Source organism: Colias eurytheme, chromosome 30, assembly GCF_061535395.1.
Source record: "Colias eurytheme isolate Ceu_HAF_F1 chromosome 30, ilColEury1 Martin Lab GWU primary, whole genome shotgun sequence".
Classification (NCBI taxonomy): Eukaryota; Metazoa; Arthropoda; class Insecta; order Lepidoptera; family Pieridae; genus Colias; species Colias eurytheme.
In genome coordinates this window covers 4190833-4208906 of record NC_143009.1, presented here as the reverse complement: position 1 = coordinate 4208906, position 18074 = coordinate 4190833, and the positions used below count along the sequence as shown (strand labels likewise).

The 18074-nt window shown below is 33.8% G+C and overlaps 3 protein-coding genes across 4 annotated transcripts in view; 1 reads left to right on the top strand and 2 right to left on the bottom strand.

Moving 5' to 3' along the window:
* Positions 1-18074, top strand: part of LOC149895792 (scavenger receptor class B member 1-like) — an 88138-nt gene that overhangs the window by 47909 nt on the left and 22155 nt on the right. The gene's annotated exons all lie outside the window — the stretch shown is intronic.
* On the bottom strand, positions 7202-9032 carry LOC149895794 (carcinine transporter-like). The gene has a single exon (XM_090118621.1). The coding sequence runs from the start codon at positions 8947-8949 to the stop codon at positions 7297-7299; it is 1653 nt and encodes a 550-aa protein (XP_089974747.1). The 5' UTR covers positions 8950-9032; the 3' UTR covers positions 7202-7296.
* LOC149895793 (carcinine transporter-like) lies at positions 12017-13789 on the bottom strand. Its single transcript, XM_090118620.1, has one exon. The coding sequence runs from the start codon at positions 13718-13720 to the stop codon at positions 12068-12070; it is 1653 nt and encodes a 550-aa protein (XP_089974746.1). The 5' UTR covers positions 13721-13789; the 3' UTR covers positions 12017-12067.

Genomic DNA, 18074 nt, shown 5'->3' with positions numbered 1-18074 from the left:
ACATTGACTTTACATTCAAACATAACGCATTAAAAAAAAATTCTAAAATAATAATAATAATTGTCTTAATAATAATAATTGGATAAATATAATATTTAAGGAGGTTGGATTTACCGGTAAAGCCCATGACAGTGGGGATACAGCGGGCAGTCCTTCTGGATAACGCTCGGTCTCGGATAGTCCGAAGGTTCCTCACTCAGTCGCCCTAGACTCCGGCCGTCTGGCCACTCAGCCGGAGTTTTTTTTCACACCGCCGCGAGGCGAGATACTTGCCCCCAAAATAATTGCTAATGTGTTAATTATAATAATTGCTAACAATTGTCCGTCGTTTGACACTTTCCATAACATTTTTATATTATTTTGTACTTTATTTTAATGTTAAGTTTTAACCAGATACATAATACTTAAAAATTAGTACTAGTATAGGTGGCGCATGTAGTAGGTATCTACTACTTCTTGGGAACTTACTATCTCGTTGCTAAGTAACTTTCTCGTTTTATTTTAAAAAATTTACTGTCGCCATTTTTCTTATTAGGTTAAGTACTTTCGATATCAATTTAAAGTTTTTTGATATCTGTAGGTAATAGTTACGGAATAATCGCCTGTGCACACAACGATTACATCCTGTATATATATCATCTCGCTAAGACCGGAGCGAAGCACTGCGGGTAAAACCGCGAAGCACTCTTAGTAATATATGTGGTATTTAAAATACATTAATCCAAAAGCTACAGATAGCCATATTACGCTAGCTTGCCAAATAAATATACAAAATACATACACCCACTTAAAAAAATCATTACATCATCCAAAATATAGTTCCGGAAACTGTCCATAAGATTGGATACTGCTACACTTTTGAATAAAGCGGCGAAGATTTTATACACAAATAAAAACTGAACAATATTATTCATAAGTTCACACACACATACATATAAGTACATTTATCTACTAATTACAGATTTTAAAAAGATCTATCTAGTCAAATCTTAGGAACAAAAACTCCACTATACTTCAATTTAATGCCTTAGTTTTTATAATTAAAGTCTCTAACAAAAAAGTTACAAAATTACTGTGATATATTGCATTGTATCTAACTTGAAAAGTTTTAATGTAACATATAAGTGCCAAAATGTTAGTCAAGATTATAAAAGTAATATTAAGTAAGTAAGATTTTTATAAATTTTACGCCAAGTTTACTTTTCACATACGCATCTAAAATTTCATTCCGGCTGTCTGTCCCCATGTATGATGAAAACTACGCATGTCGATGCATTTTTGAAGTGAAACTTTATCGGGGTTGGAAAAAAATTTAGTGTAACATTTTTTCGTTACGCGTGACATTTTTCCGTTACGCGCCATCTTTTTCTTATCCCTACCACGCGTGATGCGACGTATTTCTGTAAAGTTGCATATAGTAAATTATTTTTTGAAAAATAAGGTCATAAAGAAGTTTCACTTCTTACGTGTACTAGTATACGCACACATTTTATTATAGATAGAGCCACTAACCACTTATATATAATAGGTACTTATTTAATTAAAGGTATTAAATAACTACTTCGTTTCTTTAGTTACTTATATTAAACTAGAGGTCCGCCCCGGCTTCGCCCGTGGTACATATTATTATTTCGCAATAAAAGGTAGCCTATGTCCTTTCTCGGGTATCAAAATATCTCCATACCAAATTTCATGTAAATTGGTTCAGTAGTTGTTGTCTGTAGAAGGACGCAAAATTTTCCATTCCACATTGCAAAATCCTTTGATATACCGTGATCAAAACGCTTGAAAACCATATTACCACAGTAAACAGTTACAACCAGTAGGGAAACTTCATACAAACGTTCGAAATGGCCCACGCACACAATTAAGCGTGTTTACGAGAATCGTAAAGCGCGTCACACACGGTGAAGATACTATAATATTTTATCTTAACCATCCTGTTACAAATGACCCACAAAATTTCGCGTCATTTGTAACAGGATGGCGGTTCTACAGGGGTCTTAGTACGCAATGACAAAAAGAAAAATGATGGTCCGAACGCTGATACCGGATGCGTTTAGATACTGTAATATAAAATATAACAGTATCTTAAGATAAAATATTATAGTATCTTCACCTTGTGTGACGCGCTTTAGGGTATTATGACAATTGACAGATATAAGAATACCCTTACGATTCTCATAAACACGTTTGATTATGAGCGTGAGACATTTCGAACGTTTACAATGAAGTTTCCCTACTGGTTGTATCTCTATATCGTGATATGATAAAGTTTAAAGATATCTTAAAATCTTCCGTTGGTAAACACCGTTCAAATTAACTTCGATTATTTTTTATTCGTATATCATTTTTATGTTTTTGTCGGATTCCGTGTGATTATGTTTTTTTCGACTAATCTTCCATCAGTATTTTAAGTTATGGTCTTTTAAATGGATTCTTTATTGGACTTTTCAAACTCAAACATTTATTTATTGAATAAGACTTCTTCTAGAAGCATTTATGAATCGTCATATATAAATATAGTTTTACCATTTACCAATAATCACACATTTTGAATAATTACATAATAATGGTCCGTCTTCACAATGGGCAGCGTTGGGCAAGTCGAGGCAGTCACGATAGTGTAGAGCCTAAATGTCTATGATCGGCCGTCTTTGTAGTTAGTATCGGTGGTAAATGTTAAAAATATGTAATGACGATTCGAAAGTGCTTCTATAAGAAGAAGTCTAATTGAATAAATAAATGTTTGAGTTTATTTGAGTTTAGACGTTTATTCATAATCGTCGTAATGGCGGCAATATCGATATCTATCTGAGTAGTAACCATAAAGTTTTATTTCCTGAAGAGGTTGTGGGGTTTAGACTTATAGATTCAAAAATATAAAACATTGAGTAATAATATGTATATCATTTACAAGCTGTGCCTCGCGGTTTTACCCGCATTGCTCCGCTCCTATTGCTCTTAGTGTGATGATATATGTATAGCCTATAGCCTTCGTCGATAAACGGGCTATCTAACACCGAAATAATTTTTCAAATCGGATCAGTAGTTCCTGAGATTAGCGCGTTCAAACAAACAAACTCTTCAGCTGTGGGTCTTAGTGTTACTATAGTGCTTCCTTGATGTTTACATTATATTATAGGGAAAATGACTTATGCGATAAAAAGATTTTTTCTATTAGAGACCGTATAAGTACAAGTGCAAATATTGTTTTAAAGGTGTTAAATTATTTTGATAATGTTATTAGCATTGGGTTTGTAAATTCAGCTGTAGAAATAAATGTATGTAGGTAAGATTTCCCAACTATAAAAAAAAAGTAATACTAACACTAGGATAAGATTTTTACTGATACAATATGGGCTATCCTGAAATAAATGAATTTTATTTATTAACTAGCCGCTCCGCGCGGTTTCACCCCCGTGGCTCCTCTCCTGTTGGTCGTAGCGTGATGGTATATAGCCTATAGCCTTCCTCGATAAATGAGCTATCTAACACCGAAAGAATTTTTCAAATCGGACCAGTAGTTCCCGAGATTAGCGCGTTCAAACAAACAAACAAACTCTTCAGCTTTATAATATTAGTATAGATACGCTAATGACGATAAACATAAACTTTTCTCTCAAGCAATTGATTGCTAAAAAACTAAATCTGACAGTCCCATATCCATACTAATATTATAAATGCGAAAGTAACTCTGTCTGTCTGTCTGTCTGTCTGTTACTCAATCACGCCTTAACTACTGAACCAATTTGCATGAAATTTGGTATAGAGATATTTTGATACTCGAGAAAGGACATAGGATAGGTTTTATCCCGGAAATCCTACGGGAACGGGTTTTTCCTTGAAAACGCAGGCGAAGCCGCGGGCGGAAAGCTAGTAATTTATAAGCGCTCAAACATAAACAAATATTAATTTTAAGTATTTGCGAAAAAAACTTGTTTCTTTTATAATAAAAGTCGTTTCGAACTGACCTAAGACAACCTTTTATTATATACGGCCTATAAAAACCAACTATTTATTTAAATTTCAAAAACGTAATTAACTTTAATATTTGCAAATCAAAAGAGAATTAATTAATTTAATATGATAATTACATATTTAAACGGTTTTATTTGCAGTTTTTTTTTCGTTTTTTTTATTAAAAATGTCTCATCAATTTTGAAGAAAGCATAATCTAATATTATATTCTACCTACTACATATATTTCTTTGAAATAAAAAAATTTTTTTACTAGCTTTGCTCCGCGGTTTTACCCGCAGTGCTTCGCTCCTGTTGGTCTTAGCGAGATGATATATAACCTAACCTATGATATATAGCCTTCCTCGATAAATGGGCTATCAAACACCGAAAGAATTTTTCAAATCGGACCAGTAGTTCCCGAGATTAGCGCGTTCAAACAAACAAACAAACTCTTCAGCTTTATAATATTAGTCTAAATAAGATTTTGAGATTGACTTACAGAAGAAAGAAGTATTTGTAGTTTTTTACTTTTAAATATCTCATTTCTACAAATATATTTTAAGAAAAAAGCGTGATTTTTACGTCAAAACAGCTGACTGGATTAGTATGAATTTCCGTCACAGAGATAGTTTAAATTCTTTCTCAGAATATAAGCTTTTTATCAGATAACGCGAGCTCATGAATCCAGTTACTAAATTAATTCACATACAAATATAATTAAATATAAGTAGGTACACATGGAATTGTTCTAACACGATGGAAACAAGATAATTTTTTTATGACCAAAAAATAAAATAATTAGCGTAAAAATAAGTTAGGGCTGATTTTTCAACGTCGAATAATGTATAAAACTACCATTTTAAAAACGTATTCTAATTGCCCGTATTTGACAGTTTACGTGACATTTTAATATTATCGTGTAATACTTTATTGGACGGATAAGTTTTATCCAAGCATTGAAAAATCGGCCCTTATTAATAACTAGCTTTCCGCCCGCGGCTTCGCTCGCGTTTTCAAAGAAAAACCTGTTCCCGTAGGATTTCCGGGATAAAACCTATCCTATGTCCTTTCTCGGGTATCAAAATATCTCTATACCAAATTTCATGCAAATTGGTTCAGTAGTTAAGGCGTGATTGAGTAACAGACAGACAGACAGAGTTACTTTCGCATTTATAATATTAGTATGGATGTTAATTTTGATTAACCTTGATTACAGTTCAGACTTCAGAATTATTTTTTTATTGAAAATATCTCATTTATTTATCGGTATTTCGCAAATGGTGTAGCAAATATGGTCAGTCAGTACTTTCGTAATGTGTCCTTTTTTTATCAAAAACATGCAATATTGAACAGTGATAACCGATTTTAATTATATAGTCGAAAGTTCGAGACTAACAGAGCGTAAAAAACAATTTTTCAGTTCATAACATTATCAACAATGCTCTAATCGTTGAATAATTAATATTATGGTTTAAAAAACTATTAAGTACTTTTATACTTTAATAATATCACGCTTAAACTCATGAAATTATTGTATTATCACCGATCCTTGATAAGTGTACAAAGTATAAGTAATACGTATACAGTAATTTGAATGCCATAAAACAAAAAATATCAATTTTAAGTGTACAAAGTTTGAATTGAGCAATTTAAAGTCAAAATTGAGTCTAAATGTTACATACAAACATACAGGTGAAGCTTATAAAAGCGTACCTATTAAAAACATAGCTCGAAATGTGATGTTTGCGAACCAAACAGTTCGACGCCATTGTGAGTTGTGACTTGTGACATCTGCCCGCACTTGGCCAGCGTGGTGGATAGTGGCCAAACCTTCTAGGAAGCCTGTGTCCCAAAGTGGGAACATAATATAATATGGGCTGACAATGCAATGTACAAAAGAATTTAATTTAAAAAATTCGATTGTCGAGGCAGATTCACGAGTGGCCGAGAGGCCTTGCCCCGGTATGGCAAAAACACGTGCGTTCTAATCCCGCCTCGTGATCGAATTTTTTCTATCCTTTAAAAAAATTTCATTTATAAACCCTTTGAATGCTATAAAATATTAAAGATACATAATTTTAAAACCTAGGTTCTAAGTTCTTCCATGATATTATTAGCTATAGCAATATTCTGAAATCTGTAATCATAGTTTTAGAATTATAGATCCATCTAGGTTTTACCATGATTCTAGGCTTTAGTTAAATATCAATAGGTAATATAATTAAATATCAGATTTAAACAACGTGGGGGAAAAAAGGTAGGTTAGGTTAAAAACTATCAGGTGTATAACATAAAGATACTTAAAATCAATGTTTATAAAAACATAATCTATTACTTCGATTTTGAAAATTGGGTAATAATTACTTTGGAATGGAAGCAATTTCATTCATCAATACAGATTTATCATTTGCCGGTTCTTCTCCAAACAATCTGCTTTCCAAATCGATGGTAAATGTTAAAAATGGCGATTCAAAAGTGCTTCTAGAAGAAGTCTGAATAAATAAATGTTTGAGGTTGAGTTTGAAAAAAGTTAATTAGTTAATTGCAATTAATCTGCAATAGCATCTTCTACATTACTTTAGCCATTTTTGAGCGACATGGTAACAAACAATCTAAAAATAATCATTACATAATACCATAAAAATAAAAAGCCAATTAAAATACATTGCCCCTAAATAAATATACATTAAGGTGTCAATCAAATTATACATAATTAGACCATACAAAAATATAAGATGAAAAATTACCTCTAACCTTGAGAAATCTGCTAATGGCTTAACCTTAACGATGACCCCTTTTTACTTTTAATAAAATCGTATTGACATAACATACATTTCATTATTCTGAAAAAATTTACCTTATAGTGCAATATATATTAAAAACATACATAAAATATGTAGGTATGTGTAAATTAATGATCGTCTTATTATATTACTAGCTATGCCCCGCGGTTTCACCCGCGTGGCTCCGTTCCTGTTGGCCTTAGCGTGATGATATTAAGCCTACAGGCTATATAGGCCTTCCTGGTCAAATGGGCTATCTAACACCGAAATAATTTTTCAAATCAGACCAGTAGTTCCTGAGGATACCGCGATCAAACAAACAAACAAAAATACTCTTCAGCTGTATAATATTAGTATAGACATATTATCTTGCTTTCAGTCCGATGCTTCGACTACATTAAGTACCATTAAAACAAGGCTCCTGTTCCTATTGGTATCAAAATAAAACACATACACTACAAAAAGACGTTTATTTGTACAACAAATATAAATCTTAACGTCGACATTATACTAAACGTAATTTAATTCAAACAGCACTTGGGTTACATAACTATCTGTTCACTTTTTTATTTAAAAATGGCACATCGAACAACTTCCTATTCAAAATCATATTTTCTGCATCCTCAAAAGTCTGTGGCATAACCCTACCAGCCGTTTCTGGTACGGGTAAAGAACATACCACTCCTACTAATGCTATCACCCCTATTATTGCTAAGGGCAACCATGGTACGAAGTTCCGTAGGTATACTATATACGGAGATATAACTGTAGCTAAATACCCACATATATGTACCACACTCGCTGCTGTTCCTCGCACTCCTGTTGGCATGATCTCCGCACACCATTGCATAGCTGAATTAGTTGACATGTTAGCAGCAAACCTAGCTGCTATTGCACAAAGAACTGATGGCAAACCACCGCCTATAAAAATCATTACGATACAAAAAACAGCGCACACTGAGAGCGTTATTTCTGACATTAATTTACGACCGGTTAGATCTAAAACAAATGACACTATTATAAGCGATGGTAATTCGGTAAAGGAAATAAGAGTAAATGATAGGAAAAAGTCGAAACCCAACGAGCCTATGCTTCGGACGAGCGAATCGAACACTATAGCACAGCACATGTACATTAAACACATACAGATAAATACTTTTCTAGTTAATGGACGCTTAAAAACTTCCACGAAACTGCAGCTGTCGTCATCCTTCTTATTTTTCATTGACAGTTGGAAATCCTCAATCAATTCAGGCGGAATAGTTTTACCGTTTGTTTTCGCTATTTTCTTTACTTTTCCAATAGCGTCGTCCACTCGATTTTTGGATAATAACCAACGTGGACTCTCTGGTAATATGAATGGAGCAAACGTACAGAATGCCATTGGGATACTCGACACTAAACTGAATATTTTCCAGTTGTTACAAGCCAATGCAATCCATGGTATCACAGTTGCACCCAACGTTAAGAAAATTGCGTACGGTACATTTGTTATTATTGTCCTATACTTCGGAGACACGTATTCCAATACTATAAGGTATGCCATCATTATACAAGTGTCATAACTCATGCCCATAATGAATCGGCAAACAGAAAATACAACAATATCCGAAGCATAAATCGAGACAATGCTGGCGAAGCATCCGATCATGTTACTCACTGTGACGGCAGGTATTCTGCCAAATCTGTCAGAAATCCAGCCAATAATGAACCCTCCTACTATGGACCCAAGGAAGAAAACAGACTGCGCGGTCGCTTGATAGCTGTTCCTATCACAGAACCAACCAAGATCACTGGTGATAGTCGGGTATGGGATTTCTGTTTTGTTGTACTCCCAGCCGTATTGGCACGGTTGAACACCCCATGTTTCGTTCGGATGTTGTCCAGTTAACAAGACCTCTGTCCAATTAGCTATATAGGCGGAACATTGCGAATATCCAAAGCGACTGTTTTCATCTGATGGTACAGCCAAGGTTCGTCTTTCAATGGCCGTTAAGTTCTCCAACTCTGGTATCCAACACCAATGGTTCGGTGACGCTTCAGTGATGAATAGCTGACCGAAATAAACACATACATCAGCCAGATAAAAGGGACCGCTTATAAAGAATAAATACCACTGGTATTTGCCAAATTTACCAGCAGACGATAGCAGATCGTCATAATCAACCTCTTGATTGGCATTTGAACTTTTGCAGTCTGTCATTTTATCGATATCGATGTTCCGCTTGTGGTCTATTTGCTATTTTGTTCGTGTTAAAATGTAGAAGAATTACATTATGTATAATACGTCCTATCTTTAGGAACTACGTTAAGGCTTTTCGCTTACGCCTCTTATAGTGAGATTTATCACTTGTGCAAATAAAGTAAAATCATAGGTGTTTATGGCGCTTATAAAAGCATTAAACACAGGTGGATAAACAACTATTTTATTGATGATGTAATATTCGTCTCCCGGCAGTCAGTTCAGTTACTATGGTTGTTATCTAAAGCTATTTTTATCTAATTACTGTCGTTTTAATTATATGAGATATCATCTATATAGATAAGACCAGATTCATCATCTTTTATGAAATTTTCGTATCTCTTTTGCAATCTAATACCTCCGAAGTAGCTTAACCGATTTTTATTTGTTTTCAGTAGTTCTGACTTCTGAGGTTGTGAAGTATATTTACTGCTTAGTGTTTAGGGTGTACTGGTAATACAAATTTTTGCCGGTAGGCGGTAAGTGAGATTTTCTGTATATCAAATACTACTTGTTCAGTCGTTTTTAAGATTTTATTTAGGTCTAAGTCCTGACTCCTGATCTACGAATTAGTAATTTGCGTCTTGCAAGTCAATGTATTCTACTATTATAGAATCTGCTTTTGCTTTCAATTTATACCATACTAGTTGATCGACTTGGTCTACTATCTTTCTTCTCTTCTCTTATTGGTCGTAATGTAAGCTATAGTCTAACTATATCTTTCATTGATAAATGCAGTATCCAAAGATTTTTTTAAATTCGAACCAGTAATCGCCTGTTGTACCTACTGCTTTTGTGTTTAAATTTATTTACTAGATTTCCGCCCACAGTTCGCCCGCGTTTTCAAAGAAAAACCCCCATAGAACCCGTTCCCGTTTCCGGGTTAAAACCTATTCTATGTGTTAATCCAAGTGACCCTCTATATTTAGTACTAGCTTCCGCCCGCGACTCCGTCCGCGCGGATGTCGGTCTTCGCGTGGATGGTTTATTTCTCCATTAACTCTGACAATGACATCTTATTAATATCTATTGGACCCAAATACGGCTAGGCCTATAATAATACGCAACGTGTGTTCGCTGTTCTACAGAACAACGTCTATGGATAAAACTGAAAAATTAAGATAATTTTTTTTCTACGTATTTTTCCAGGATAAAAAGTATCCTATTTTACGCCCAGGATAATAAGGTATAATTATACCAAGTTTCATCGAAATCGAACAGTTAGTTTTCACGTGATGTCTTCACATACAGACAGACAGACAAAAATTTTTTTAATCACATATTTGGGTTTGATATCGATCCAGTAACACCCCCTGCTATTTATTTTTTCAATATTTTCAATGTACAGAATTGACCCTTCTACAGATTTATTATATGTATAGATACATGTACATACACACAAACTTTCGCATTTATAATAATATTAGGAAGGATATGTTCACTTATTGTGTTTCTTTGTGTATAATAAGTATAAGGTATGCTATTATTATCAGTTCTTGAGAACAGCGCGTTCAAACAAACAAAATCTTAACCTTTACGATACTTTAAAACTACTATGGTATCAATATTTTAAATAATTCTGTTCCGTTCCGTATTCACTTACCCAAATTCTTTTCCCTATCCTTATCAATACTAATATAATAAAATGTCAAATAAAAGTTATCTAAAATTATGTCACTATGCCACTGTACCGTTTTGGATAAAATTTTGAACTTTTAACTGGTTGAGAAATCCATTTTGTCTTATTTAATAACAAGCTGCGCTCCGCGGTTTCACCCGCGTGGCTCCACTTCTGTTGGTCTTAGCGTGATGATATATAGCCTTCCTCGATAAATGGGCTATTCAACATCGAAAGCACTTTCAAATCGGACCAGTAGTTCTAAAGATGAGCGCGTTTAAACAAACAGACAAACTCTTAAGCTTTATATAATTAGTATAGCTCTATTTAATAGTCATAAAGAAAAATAATTTGGAAAATCCAAAAGTGCACGCCTCATAATTTTTTTTAAATAAATATTTATTAATTATTATTTTTGTTTATTTAATAACAATTAAACCACATCGAATCAGACCCTGAAAAATGAAAGGGTTCTATTCCTGAGCATACTCAAGCGTAAGAGAAAAAAAAAGACTCGATTAGTAAAGTATTTCGGTCGCTATCGTGTTAACAAGAAAAAGGATCCGCACATACAGACACACGGACGTCCAAGACAGAACTTTTTTAAACTGTTTTTTAACTAGTTTAAATAACAAAAATGACATCAAAAATATCATGAACGTTAAAAATAGTGTTTTTTCTTAATATGTGTGTGTATGTATTATCTTACAAGTGCAATGTATGATACATAAAGACATTTTAAGTTTGAAAAATCAGATGTTTTGCGCGAAGTGACAGTAGTACCCACCTCAACGCTTCGCTTATGAGGCGTGCAAAAATGTATCGAATAACTTCATATTATATTAATTATATGACTTACAATTGCAAAACACTGCAATTGGCAGAGGAGTAGTTAAAAGCCTTGTCCAGTCTAAACGTTTTAACTTATTTTTCGTATAACTAGACTCACGCCTTGGCTTAGCAAAGGTTGACCCAAAATTATATGAAAACGAAGTAAGTATAACCTATATCACTAAGGCGTAGGATTCAATGTAAAAAGATTTCAAAACCAGTTGAATAGCTTTTGAGTTTATCCATTAAAAAAGTATAGTTAGGTATCGTTAAAGAAAAAAAAAACATCGGAATGTATAAAAAGAAGATAATATAGTAACTTTAGTTGAATCTTTTAGATCCTGTCACTTATAATTCTAACTAATGTAGCGTCTATATATCAATTGCTCATAGTTCGCTTCCCTCACTTATATCGGATTTTAGTTTCATAGTAATAAAACAAGTTTTTATAAACACATAATTGTTTATTGTATTAAAATAAAACACACCAACTTCCACAGTACATTTATTTGTTACAATCTAACCTAAATCCTAATTATAATCCACGTCACATCAACTAACGTCAAAAAAACGTCAAAAAAACGTAAACGTCATTTTATTTGCGTTATATACTTCTTATTTACTATTTATCTATGCGTTCTGTCTTTTCTTTAAAAATGGCACTTCGAACAACTTTGCATTCAAAATTATATTTTCTGCATCCTCAAATGTCTGCGGCATCTCCTTACCCGCTGTTTCAGGCACTGGCAAAGAAAATAACATACCCAAAATAGCAATCACCCCTATTATTGCTAAGGGCAACCACGGTACGAAGTTCCCTAGATATACTATGTACGGAGATATAACTGTAGCTAAATACCCACATATATGCACCACACTCGCTGCTGTTCCTCGCACTCCTGTTGGCATGATCTCCGCACACCATTGCATAGCTGCATTAGTTGATATGTTAACAGCAAACCTAGCTGCTATTGCACAAAGCACTGATGGTAGACCTCCACCTATAAAAGTCATAACTATACAAAAAACAGCGCACACGAATAGCGTTACCACTGATATTAATTTACGACCAGACAGATCTAAACAAAAGGCAACTATTATAAGTGATGGTAGCTCGGTAAAGGAAACTAGAGTAAATGATAGGAAAAAGTCGAAACTCAATGAGCCTACGCTTCGGAAGAGCGCATCGAATACAATAGAACAACACATGTACAATAAACACAAACAGATAAACACTTTTCTGGTCAACGGTCGTTTAAAAACTTCCAAAAAACTGGAGCTGTCGTCATCCTTCTGATTTTTCACTGACAATTTGAAATCTTCAATCAATTCGGCCGGGATAGTTTTACCGTTTATTTTTGCTATTTTCTGCACTTTTCTAATAGCATCGTCCACTCGATTTTTGGATAATAACCAACGTGGACTCTCTGGTAATATGAATGGAGCAAACATACAGAATGCCATCGGGATACTCGTCACTACACAAAATATTTTCCAATCGTTACAAACCAAAGCAATCCAAGGTATCGCCGTCGAGCCCAATGTAAAGAAAATTGCAAATGGTACATTTGTTATTATTGTCCTAAACTTCGGAGACACGTATTCCAATACTATAAGGTATGCCATCATCATACAAGAATCAAAACACATGCCCATAATGAATCGGCAAACAGAAAACACAATAATATCTGTAGCAAAAATCGAGACAATATTGCCGATGCATCCGATCATGTTACTCACTGTGACGGCAGGTATTCGTCCAAATCTGTCAGAAATCCAGCCAATAATGAACCCTCCTACTATGGACCCAAGGTAGAAAATAGACTGTGCGGTTGCTTGATAGCTGTTCTTATCACAGAACCAACCAAGATCACTGGTTATAGTCGGATACGGGATCTCTGTTTTGTTGTACTCCCAGCCGTATATGCACGATTGAACGCTCCATGTTTCGTTAGAATATTGACCACTTTTTAAGACCTCTGTCCAGTTAGCGTTATAAGCAGAACATTGTGAATATCCAAAGCGACTGTTGCCATCTGACGGTATAGCCAAAGTACGTCTTTCGATGGCCGTTAAGTTCTCCAACTCTGGAATCCAACACCAATGGTTCGGTGACGCTTCAGTGATGAATAGTTGAGCGAAAAATGCTGTCACATCAGCCAGATAAAAGGGGCCGCTTATTAAAAATAAGTACCACTGGTATTTGCCAAAAGTACCAGCAGAAGATAACAGATCGTCATAATCAACCTCACGAGATGCACTGGAGCTTTTACGAACTGTCATTTTCTCGATGTTTTGTCGTTTTTCGTCTATCGGTTATTTTGATAGCGTATTTTAGAAATATCGTAGCAGCATCATTATACGCGTCCATAGGAACTGTATTAAGACTTGTTGTCATTTTATCGTGATCTACGCCTCTTATAGTGTGATTTATCTCTCGTGCATGCAAATATTATAAAACCATAAGTTTATATAAGTATTAAATACAAGTGTTGACTCACTATTTGTGATGATGTGATTTTGTTTCCCCAGCAGTTCATTCCTGTGGTTGTTATCTATGCTTATTTTTATCTATATAACTAGTGTCGTTTAAATTGAGATATTTCGGATACCATTACAGAATTTGATGTTTAGATTATGGTAAGTCTCAGCTTACTGATTTTGACGATATCTTAAATATTTATATTCGGTTTATCTCAGAATAGAACGTAAACATTTACGTATTATAAACTACAGCTGTACTCACGATCCTGCTCAAAAATCGTCCGAATCAAATGTCTGCTACGCGTATTAGGCAGAGTTTTCGATGTGCGATACAACAGATTTACAACTTTACTGCCACGAAATAAGGTGTTATTTTAATTAAAGTTCATTTCTGTTTGAAAAGTTATCGACGACCTTTTTGCAATTGTGAGTCTTGTTGTACGTCAATGATCTTAAAGTATACCTATTCCATTTTGCTGCGTAATTAGGGTGTACTGGAAAAATTTACCAGATTATTAGAAGTAGAAATATTTAACCAAAGGATAAATAGCATATACTTAGTGAAAATTACTAAAGCATAATGGTTAAACATTAATCGCTAATTTTAGTGTTTTACAACTTTATTAGGGTTAAAGTCCAAGATCTAAAGAACTAGGCCCTGATCTACGAACTAATAATTTGTGTCTCGAAGGTCAATATCCTACCATATATAATCTGTTTTGTTGAAAGGATGGAATATTCTAGTGTCATTCTAAATGTATGTTTTAATTAATGGAAGCATATATTGCTATTTTGATAATTAACATAACTATTGAAATTATGACTGAACTAAAATTCTAAGAGCTTTCTATTATTACAAAGTTGAAGTCCTATATACTATTTTACGATAAACAAAGAAGACCATGCACTTTTTCCCTAGTTAATAGTTAGCTAATCAATCTACCAATCAGACCATCATATTATAATTATCCATACTAATATTACAAGGCTGACGAGTTTGTTTGTTTGCTCGCTTGATTGCGCTAATCTCCGGAACCACGGGTCTGATTTCAAAATTATTATTCAAGATATTAGGTATATTTCATACTACGCTCGGCTTCTATTAGTCGATAAAAACATCGACATAGGAGCGGATCAATGTGGGTAAAACCGCGGAGCAGTTAGCTACTAAATATAAAGCAAGAAATTCCCACCAAGGGGTCATCGTATTACATAAAATGCAACAAGCCTTGTACAATGTACATATTGTATGACCTCAAAAACGTTTTTAAGGTCGCTTCCGTCGGCTAGGCCTAACGATATCGCGAATTTGGTTTCCGGCACGGTTATTTATTAAAAAAATATTAATTAAGAAATTCTTTGTGTGAAGGGTTGTTAAAAAGTGTTAATTGACACCTTAAAATGATTCTGAAACTTGATAAAACCAATGTCTTAAGTTTTTGTAGAAGCTTCGATTGTTTGAGACTAACAAGGACTAACGTTAGCGTCCAAGATGTGAGGTCCAAGAGGTGCTTTTCTTTTGTATCTACTGTGTTCTGCAGCGCAGCGACTCGTACGATATTATTCAACGCTAGCCCTGCGGTTTTACCCGCATTGTTCCACTCCTGTTGGTCTTAACGTGATGATATATAGCCTATAGCATTCCTCGACAAATGGGCTATCTAACACCGAAGGAATTTTTCAAATCAGACCAGTAGTTCCTTAGATTAGCGCGTTCAAACAAACAACCTCACAAATATCTATAGTCTACCATAGATCTAGATAACAAAATTGACATAGCATCTTATCTGGGTTTTTTTAAACGACAATCATGAGGAACAAAGATGTTTGTTTGTGTTAGATAAAGTGAATTATACTTAATCACATAATGTATTTACACTACATTTTAATAAACAGAGACTTGGTGACACTCTTATATGAATCTTGTGGTTTATCCGATAATATAATACAGACTAAAAATATTTATATTGTAAACTAGCGGTCCGCCCCGGCTACGCCCGTGGTACATATTCGCAATAAAAGGTAGCCTATGTTCTTTCTCAGGGTCTGAAGTTTGTCTGTGCCAAGTTTCATCAAAATCGGTTGAGAGGTTTAAGCGGGAAAGCGTAACAGACAGACAGAGTTACTTTCGCATTTATAATATTGTTAAGTAGGGATAGAAAATATGATCATCTTACAAAAAGACGAATTATCTACATTAATCTTCAAAAGGTTATTAGTTCATTTACCTTCAAACTTACTAAAATACTAAAGACATTCTAAAATATTAGTAGAGAAAAATTTTATCAATTAAAGCGTGCATTATATTCATGCTATTGCACGCCTCATAAGCGAAGCGTTGAGGTGGGTACTACTGTCACTTCGCGCAAAACATCTGATTTTTCAAACTTAAAATGTCTTTATGTATCATACATTGCACTTGTAAGATAATACATACACACACATATTAAGAAAAAACACTATTTTTAACGTTCATGATATTTTTGATGTCATTTTTGTTATTTAAACTAGTTAAAAAACAGTTTAAAAAAGTTCTGTCTTGGACGTCCGTGTGTCTGTATGTGCGGATCCTTTTTCTTGTTAACACGATAGCGACCGAAATACTTTACTAATCGAGTCTTTTTTTTCTCTTACGCTTGAGTATGCTCAGGAATAGAACCCTTTCATTTTTCAGGGTCTGATTCGATGTGGTTTAATTGTTATTAAATAAACAAAAATAATAATTAATAAATATTTATTAAAAAAAAATTATGAGGCGTGCACTTTTGGATTTTCCAAATTATTTTTTGTCCTTACTCTATGATCTATTTAAAAACCGCATCGAAATCCGTTGCATAGTTTTAAAGATCTAGACATAGGGACAGACTTAAGCCGGCTACTCACGGACCTGCCGCAGGGGCAATATTGGAACAATCTCGGTTGGTCGGCGGTCGGAGCAATTTCAGCTGTTCTCTAATTGCCCCTGCTTGCCTATACACATCACAATTAAGGAGCCAATTGGGTGCAATTCCAGTATTGCCCCTGCTGCAGGTAGATGAGTTATAGTCGATTTATTAAAAAATACTATGTAGTGATATTTTGTTGCAGACATTTGAATAAAATTAATCCACAACAAAACAGCGGAAGCGATCGGACCAATTATTTATAAAATTCGCAAGGCTCGTATATATTAATATATTAAAAACAATTTGGAGGTTGTTGTTTAATTGCTATATGATATCATATGTGTTTATTTATATACTATTACTTAAGTATTAGAATTCATTGGCTTATCAGTACCTTGTTTTATAATTAGACCGGGGTGAATATGTACTGTTGTTTATATATAATAATTTATGAGTAACTTGCCTTCCGCCCGCGGCTTTCTTCTGGTTGCCGTGGGATCTCCGGGATAAAACCTATCTTATGAGTTAATCCAAGTTACCCTCTATATGTGTGCTAAATTTCATTGTAATCGGTTCAGTAGTATTTGCGTGAAGGGGTAACAAACATACCTACATACACATACATTCATCCTCACAAATTTTCGCATTTATTAATATTAGTAGGAGTAGGATAATAGGACTAGTATTACGAAAATTATACAAAACAGTCCCGACGTATTCGCTTCGCTCGCCATTTCATTTCCTGTCCTATATTATATTTTTCATAATATTTCATAATTATTTCAAATGTAGGACATTATAATAAACTTTAAGACGTACAAAATAATTTAAATTGGACTGGTAGTTTCAGAGATAACAGTGTACAAACAGAAAAGGTTTATGATTTAATTATATAATAATAGATAAAGAAAATTATACCTAATAATAACCATTAAAAATGAGTTTAACGTACGTCTACTTATGCGTGTTTGTCGACTTTTTAAGTATATTTATAATTTTTGCAATTACTCCAGTTATAGAAACAAAATCGTAATTATTAAGATTATTATTTTATTTGTCTATTATAATTAAATTTCAATAAAATAATATCTTTATAACCAGCTTTTCGAATTATAGCATATTCGATAAAATGTACATCGTTACAAGGTGAGTCAACATCTTATTTAAATTTTATAGCACTAATGCATTTAATGCCGTTTTCGTTTTGAAAATTATTTGAATATCAGTTTAAATTTGAATTTTCAATTCGATAAATTTGGAATTATTTC

Excerpts from the sequence above, each read along its gene's own strand:
- LOC149895793 (XM_090118620.1), bottom strand. The coding sequence starts at position 13,720 with ATGACAGTTCGTAAAAGCTCCAGTGCATCTCGTGAGGTTGATTATGAC.
- LOC149895794 (XM_090118621.1), bottom strand. The coding sequence starts at position 8,949 with ATGACAGACTGCAAAAGTTCAAATGCCAATCAAGAGGTTGATTATGAC.